At 36.7% G+C, this 9,057-nt stretch overlaps 1 protein-coding gene across 1 annotated transcript; it reads left to right on the plus strand.

Annotated features, from left to right (window-relative positions):
* The first annotated feature begins 2,776 nt into the window (after window positions 1–2,776).
* LOC127669698 (olfactory receptor 2B2-like) lies at window positions 2,777–3,723 on the plus strand. The gene is given in 2 exon segments (XM_052163877.1): window positions 2,777–3,269; window positions 3,272–3,723. Coding segments are annotated over 2 exon segments (945 nt in total).
* The last annotated feature ends 5,334 nt before the right edge of the window (window positions 3,724–9,057 follow it).

A 9,057-nucleotide genomic window follows, 5' to 3' on the forward strand; every position in this document is an offset into this window, starting at 1 on the left:
ACAGTGAAAGAATCTTGGCTTTTACAGCTTCGAAAAATAGTATGAAATTTTCAGAAACCCAGAAATGATATTGTGAATGCAGACTTCTTCACAAAGCACTCATCCACACTGGACAAAGGTAATACTCTACAGTAGGCATTTTAGAGATTCTAATCATACAGAAGTTATGTGAATGCTGAATACCATCCATGACCGAATCTGCAACCCAAGAAAAAACTTCATTTGTTCTCAAGGCAAAATTTGGGTCATGAATACAAAGAAAAATAAATGTTTTTCTTCATTCCAAATAAATCTCTATTCTCAAAATAATCTTCTGCTCTACAGGAAATGCTGCCTGTCCCATCTCCTTGGGAATATAATACAAGAAATTAAGATGTTTCTGAAACACTACTTCTAAAACACAGTCCCTGAGTGAGAAGTGGAAAAAGAGTGGAATTATATGGACCAAATTTGAAGTGAGGACTTGAATTAGTGTGGTGAAAGTGAACAAACTCTATAAGGTAGAAGTCTCAGTAATCAACTTAATTTTCCATAGATGGTCATAGGCATCTGGAAATTTCTGGAGCAATTTCACTATGTAAGTTATTAATATTGTTGCTATCGTTTACATTCCAACTTACATCATATACAAATGGTACAGCTGGTTGTCTTTAATTACAAAATAGATGAATTTCAATTTTCAATGGTTGTAAAAGCAATACAGAGTTTATATCCAAGTACTTTGATTTGTTTTAACTAATGGAATCCCTAAAAGTTATGAAGTAATACACTCAAAGCCCACTGATTCTTACCAAGTAAAATAAATATATTTATTGGTTAATGACAGTAATTTATATAATTAGAGGTAGAAGGATACATACATAATATTTTTTATTATGCCTCAGGCATGGAATGAAAAAGTAAAACGTTTTTCTGGAAACAGATGAGATAAAATATCAAAGGAACTCATTAAGATTAAAGACAAGAGCCGGGCGGTGATGGCACATGCCTGTAATCCCAGCACTCTGGGAGGCAGAGGCAGGCGGATTTCTGAGTTCGAGGCCAGCCTGGTCAACAGAGTGAGTTCCAGGACAGCCAGGGCTATACAGAGAAACCCTGTCTCAAAAAAACCAAATCAAAAAAAAAAAAAAGTAGTATGAATATGCCCACTACCCTGTAGGGAAATGCTACTATGTATAGGGATATTTCTTTAGACCTGATTATGCAATAGAGAGGCCAGGCAGGCTTCAAGCTTGCAATTCTTCTGCTTCTGCCTCCAAAAGGATGAGATTACAGGGGTATGCTATCACACTTGATTTATAGGTAGAGATAGAGGTCTGGCTGTAGAAATACTCTCTCCCTATCATTCATCACTGTCGTTCATTCTACCACCAGAGCAATAGCACAGACTTAGAAAATAGGCCCGGCTAAAGAAAGCCTTTAAGATTTTCATTGTCTCATTGTAATAATAGGGTGGGACAAAAAGGTGTCAGAATAATAGTCAATGAATCTGAAACTGATTTATCAGTCATATCAGTTTTACTACATCCTAATAGATATCTGTTAATTTCTATAATACAGTGTTTGTAGGTACAAAATAAAGCAAACACACTATTTTTAACTTCTACCATGTAAATAAAGAATCCATAGTTAATTGACATAGAACTGAAACTGGGGTAGGTTTACAAGTTACATTATATTGCTTAATATACTTACCTATATAAGTGCTTCTATGCTTGTTTTAAAGAAGAATATTGAAGCATAAAACTGACACTCAAAATCACAGTTAGTAAGCAGAAAGCCTGGGATTTGAACAAAGGGCAAACTTATACAAATATTGGGATTTAAACAAAAATGAATTTAAGCATGTGTATATTGTGTGTATATATATTTGTATATGAATGTGGGTATTCACGGGTGAAAGCTTATGAGAGGAGATTAAAGGATTTCAGGGCAGCTGGGGTAGTAGACATAGTAGAACTAGTGAGTCATATTTCAGAATAAAGAAGGCTGAAGGGAAATGTGTACATTTGTGTGTGCTGATAACACTGAGCAATTACAAGTAGATACAGAATTGTACAAGGATTTAAACATTTGAAACTCTGGTGTTTCTCTAAGATGAAAAGTCTTTTATAGAGATATTTTTAAACAGCATGTTCACAATCTACAAATATCTTAGGCCTGAAATTTTAAGAAGGTTCTTAAACGTTCTGCTTTGTTCTATGATGCTTTTTATCTCACCATAGGATGGGCCGGAGAACTTGGAAAGAACAAAAGAAGTCCTGGCATGACATCTTCTTATCACCCAGGTTTTATGAAATGTTCCAGGTCTCATGAGATTCTTGGTCTTATTCTCATTGTGAGAAAGATGGATGTGTCGTCCTAAAACACAGACACAGACCCACTGCACTCTGCCTTTGCTACATTGTTCAAGTGGTTTGGAGGAACTCTGTCTTCCCCAAATTTGTGTTAATCTATTCTATGCTGTCGCTAATAAACGCCCACATCATGTTGAGCCAATGGTATTACTGAGGATGCATTTTAAAAGAAAATATAACAAAATCCAGAAAATAGCTAACCTGAATTAACCAGCCATTAATTAAGCCACATTCCCCAGGTATACTGCTGTTCTTTCAATACTACAACCATGCCAAGGCAATATTATACAGAGAGAAAACGGGCATCTCATCTCTGTATTACTTCTAATTTTCCATTGTTTCCTCTTAGCTGAGTGGTGACCATCTCTGAAATTAGGTATTTACAGGTTAAAGCTAGAATTTTACTTGTTAATAGTAATATGTGGATCAACAATCAGAGCTCTGTAGATGACTTCATCTTATTGGGATTTTCTGACCGGCCTTGGCTGGAGACACCTCTCTTTGTAATTTTTCTGGTGGCCTACATCTTTGCCTTATTTGGTAATATCTCCATTATCCTGGTTTCTCGCCTAGACCCCCAGCTTGACAGCCCCATGTACTTTTTTGTCTCTAACCTTTCTCTTCTGGACCTCTGCTATACTACAAGCACTGTCCCTCAGATGTTGGTCAATCTTAGAGGGCCTGAAAAGACCATTAGCTATGGTGGCTGTGTGGCCCAGCTTTATATTTTCTTGGCCTTGGGCTCAACTGAATGCATCCTTCTGGCCATCATGGCCTTTGACCGCTTTGCTGCCATTTGCAAGCCCCTTCACTATCCTATCATCATGAACCAGAAACGGTGCATCCATATGGCCACAGGGACCTGGATTAGTGGATTTGCAAACTCTCTTGTGCAGTCCACCCTCACTGTGGTAGCCCAAGGTGTGGACAGAGAGTAATAGACCATTTCTTCTGTGAAGTTCCAGCCCTTTTGAAGCTAGCTTGCATTGACACAACTGTGAATGAAGCTGAGCTTAACGTTCTTGGAGCTTTACTGCTCTTGGTGCCTCTCAGCCTCATCCTGGGCACCTATGTGTTCATTGCTCAGGCAGTGCTGAAACTCCGTTCTGCTGAGAGTCGCTGGAAGGCCTTTAATACCTGTGCTTCACATTTGGTAGTGGTCTTCCTCTTCTACTTTACAGCTATCAGTATGTATGTTCAGCCTCCCTCAAGCTATTCTCATGACAGGGGCAAGATCATGGCTCTGTTCTACGGCATTGTCACACCTACCCTCAACCCATTCATCTATACTTTGAGGAACAAGGATGTGAAGGCCGCCCTGAGGAGGGCACTAACAAAGGAGTTTTGGGTCAAGACAAGGCAATAGCTAAAGAAAGGCCAAAGCAGCAAGAATAAACAGATTTGCTTCTCAAAGAAAATTATGGACTTGGAATTCATGAGGGAACCATCTAACAAATGCCACAGAGATCTTAAGAGTGACTGGGCCAAGAAGGAAACAGTCAACTATTGGTGAAACATATACTGCACTTTAAAAGTGCAATAGATCTCTCATTGTGGCAATAACCTTAAGGGATGCTTGAACTGCAGGCAGGACTGAGCACTGTGACTGAAGAGTTCATACAACACCAGATGGCCATAACATTTGTTATTCTGAGTCACAGTAAAGACACTCATTTTAAAGCACATAAGAAAAACCTGTAAGAAAATTTGTACATCAAAATTTTAAATATAAAATTTTTTGAAATAAAGCTTGTCTAATAATTCATAACACACCCAACACAATTTGGGGTTGTTACTCCATAAACAGGATGTGGTTTAAAAATGTCTAATCTGGAAGATAAGGCAGAACAGTATGATGATTTGCACAATAAACACTAATTAGAATAACAAATGTTGAAAATATTCTAACTGAAGAAAGTTAAGTCACATGAAATTAATCCACGTGAAAAAGCTATCTCATTCGAGGCATGTTCATTTTATTTCAATGTATGATTGTGAGAACAATATTAAATTACAACCTTTGGTGAATATATTAAATATTTTATTACTTTTTGCTTTTGACTGATTAACAATACATATTGGGTAAAGCTGTAAGGGAGAACTGAGTTCATCAAATGCCAGCATTATTACCTTAATAGGAGTAAAACTCATATTGAATCATAACATGATTTCTTCAACAAGTATAAGTTGTGTGTATAAGACAATTTTTTGTCATTCTTTTCACCAAATGTGTGCAGCAACACTTTCCTTAATTCAATGTGCATGAGGGGGAGAGAAAAGGGGACAGAGAAATGGGGTGAAAGCATACAGGTAATATTTGAAAGTGCTTTGAATTTTTCAAAAAGGACATTGAATTTAATACTTAAAATTGAAGTTGTAAAAGAAATCATAGATGTGTTGTTAATACTGAGATTAAGAAAAAAAACAAGTACCATAATTTGGAGCCAATCTTGAAGCAAACTTTAATTAAATACTGACCATGATAGACTCTGGTCAGATCTGCTCCCTGGAATCCAAACAAGTAGCAATGAACACAAGTCACAGGAGCTTTTTTTTTTTTTTTAAATAAGTCTGTGTGTGTGTGTGTGTGTGTGTGTGTGTGTGTGTGTGTGTGTGTGTGTAAAACCTGAGTACACTGTAGCTGCCTTCAGACACACCTGAAGAGGGCATCTGGCACCTGATCCCATTACAGATGGTTGTGAGCCACCATGTAGTTGCCGGGACTTGAACTAGAACTCAGGACCTTCGGAAGAGCAGTCAGTGCTCTTAACCACTGAGCCATCTCTCTAGCCCCATCAAAGGGGCTTTTAAAGACAAAACCATACAGTCACCATACTTCCCATATGACTTTGCTATTTTCCAAGAACTACAATACCCAGCATTCTAAGACGTTACCTGGTCCTTGGGCACGTGGGACTTACAAGTTGAATATGGCTCTTACTGTGTCTAAGTGAAAAATGAGTTATTTCTCATTTCATTAATCTACACAAATTTCTCTGTGATAATTTATAAAATCATGAACATATATGCTCATTATGAATAATATGACATTTTCATACTGTGAGTATACATCCATAGGTTTTCTTTACACAAATCATATACTATAAAGTATAAGGTGTGAATGTCTAAACATTCACCTAATAAATATTACTTCTTTGTTTTCTGTCACTATTTCTTTTTTTAAAAATGTAACTGTCACTTTTTTAATATATGAGTATACTCTAGCTGCTTTCTGACAGAGCAGAAGAGGACATCAGATCCTATTACAGATGGTTATAAGCCACCACATGGTTGCTGGGAATTGAACTCAGGACCTCTGAAAGAACAGTCAGTTCTCTTAACCACTGAACCATCTCTCCAGTCCCCTGTCACTATTTCTAAGTTTAAGATTAAGTTCTTGACAAAATTTTTAAAAATGTTCTGAAAAATCCTTTTTTTTTTTTTTTTGGTTTTACTGTTTTTTGTTTATTTGCTTTTGTTATTGTTTTAAGTTGTGCAGCAAATATTGTAGGGTATAGAATCTGAAATTTAAATTAAATGGGCTTGTGATTAGCAACATTAATGGTCTATGTTTCCAAAATTATGGAAATTTGGAAATTAAGACCATGAAGATGTCATCTAATACAGAATATATGCAAAAATCATATCCATTAAAGTACTCCAGTAAATTGAGATGCTACAATCCATGAGACTTTTCTTTTTGTGTATGAATTCTATTTGTTTACCAGACAACTTATTTAAAAAGACATTACAGTTGCTTCTTTCATCAACACTGATGAACCCAAACTTTCTTTAGATGGGCAGATTAGTCCTATTTGAATCTTTTACTTACTCTGTCATTTGTTAACTCACAGAGCACACACATAGCCATCTGCTTCTCAGTATCATGCTGTAGACATTAATGCTCAGTAAATAAAACAAGGATGATTGAGCTACACTACAAGGGCTGCGGCAATATTTCCATCTCCCTCTAAAACAAACAACAAAATGCTGCATTTCCTATCACTGACACCAAGGTAGCTTCTCCTTTTCCTGCGTTTCCAATTGATGAGGAAAAGGAATTTGGAGCATTAGAAAAGGCTTTTGTAAAACCTTGATGACCCATTGTTATACAAGAGGAGAGTCCATTTCCTTAGCTAAGTATAATCTGAAAAGGAATCCCAAGTTTACAAAGTTTTTTATCTCAGTATTTCTCACAAACTATTGCCTTTTATTAGGTGCGATTCACAAGAATATGTCATAAAATATAAGCTAACTTGTAATAACAAACGTGCATAGTATTAATGTCCATTGTTCAAGCAATGTTAATTCTCAGAGACCATGTGATGTTGAGAGTAGATGAAAAAACTACACCTTAGTTTCTTAGGTTTTCCTTAAAGTCTAGATAAAACTCAAGCATTAAATATTAAAACTTTTGTTTTGTATTGAAATACACATAATCATTTACTTATGACAGTAGTATGAATTTCTAAACAAAATCACCAAAGAAATGTTTTGCTGTTTGTAAGATATTCTTATAATTCTCCAAGCCCACTGAGTTAGGATGACACATCAAAAAGTACCTTGCTGGGTCTGTGCCACGTTATGCTGCATGGACTACACCATGTAACAGATCTAACAGGAGAGGTTTACTGAGGAAGGGGAAACAGAAGCTGGAGTGGGGACATAAAAGAGAAGTGAACACTGGCAAGCAGAGAAAAAGGGAGATAGAGAAAATGAGAGAGGCGTGACATCTAGAGGGACCTTGTAAAGATGTGTCTATTACATAGGAAAAGATGGAGCTCACAATGACAGTGAAAATGACCACATCTTACAACAACAGGTATGTAAGCTACTGGTGCTAAGTCACTGAAAGGTAGGCTGATGGAGTGCCTGATTTACAACATTCCTCCCTTTTGTTTGCTAAAAAAAGGTGAGAAAATAGAAAGGGGGGTAGGAATGAGGCTGCTGTGCTCTTTCCAATGCTTCCTGTTGTCTGAGGTTGAAAGCATCTTTGGAGATGCAAGTCCTAGGAATGCTGGCTAATTCCCTGATTGTCTAGGCTCTGTGTGATGATCTGGAGCTTAAAAAAGTGCAGGCCTGGTCAAAGCAATCTGTGAGACTGGGCCATCTATCTGGGTTAGCACTTTAAAGCTGCCTGGAATGCAGATTTGGAGGAAACATCTGGACCTGGCAGGATGCTGGAACAGATTAGGGGCAAAAGATAAAGTTAAGGAGTTTACAGATTTTTTTTTTTTAGGTTCATGGTCCTGGTAGTTGGTGGAGGGGAGTCCTAAGACCAGAAAAAGGGGAAAGGATCCTATCCGTAAGAATAAACAGATGGCAGAAACAGACTGTTGATTGACAGAAATACTTATCTGGAGTCCATTTGACTCATGAGAGGTGGATTCAAGAAAATTCCCTTACTATTACAAGAATTTTTTATGCTTATAAAAAGATCAGTTTTAGATATAAAGATCAGTTTTATGTTTATAAAGAGATCATTGGTAATAGCATCACCACTGTTTGTAATATGTACAGAAATTCATACTGTAGAGATGTTGTAGACATGCTACCAAGAGCATTGTTTGTAATTTATACTAAAATCCGCATTGTAGAAAAGATAGTAAAATTACATTTTTTGTGTCATGGTAGAATCTTGTGTTAAAAGCATGAACTCTCTTTAAGGGGAGCTTAGGATGGACAAAACGTCCCATGAAGCAAAAGGGCAAAAGCTTGTGATCTTCATTTTCAGTATGACTACAAACTGTGAAAGAGGGGCTATTCCCCTCTATCTAGAAGACTGGAGGTATATACAGAAAGGTATCTCTAGAAAGAGAGTTTTTAGCACAAGGAGAAGCACTTCTAAATCTATACTTAGAAGACAACCAAATAAATAAATAAATAAACAAATACAATCTTAAGCTTGTAACAATGATAGTAGTTGTGGTAGTGGTAGTAGTGGTAGTAGTAGCAGTAGTAGTAGTAGTAGTAGTAGTAGTAGTAGTAGTAGTAGTTTACCAGAGCTAGGTTAAAAGCTTATCAGAACTCCACTGAATAATGTTAAAAGTCTGAACTTTTGTAGTATTAATAAAACAGTTGATTAGCGAGAAAAATAAATCTGAAGCATTTTGCATTCTTTTTATACACCATAAATCACTTTCTTATCACTTCAGCTTTGCTGTCCTCTAACTTTCAAAATTTGCATTTACATACATTAAAACACCCTCTTAGACCCTAAAACATTTTCTTAGGTTCCCACAATGTAAGCCCTTGTATTTTCAGATCTAAAATAACCCTTATACATTTTTTATCATGATATTTACCACAGGGCACATGTGGTTAAATACTGAGAGCAATCATTGTAAAAAGAGTTCCTTTAAATAAAGGAATAGTGAAGCATTACATTGAAATCTGTTTTGTGAGTTTATCTCTTTTCTCAGTCTGGTAACAAGGTATATTGTATATAGGCCTAGTAGTAACTCTAGGAGAATATGGCCTGTGGCCTGATTGTATACATGAAGAGGCAGATCCTGAATCTACTAAAAATGGTCAGAGGGCAGGCATCCAGAAGACAGTCAGAGGACTACCCACCACCTGGGTTGGGAGCCACTTTAATGAATAAGTATTTGGTGGAGAGATGCAAAAGAAAGAGAAGCAGAGCTGTTTTTATACCATGAAGTGAAACAGAACTGTAGACTTGAAGGTCTCGAGGAACATC

This window comes from Apodemus sylvaticus, chromosome 19 (assembly GCF_947179515.1).
Source record: "Apodemus sylvaticus chromosome 19, mApoSyl1.1, whole genome shotgun sequence".
Taxonomy (NCBI): domain Eukaryota; kingdom Metazoa; phylum Chordata; class Mammalia; order Rodentia; family Muridae; genus Apodemus; species Apodemus sylvaticus.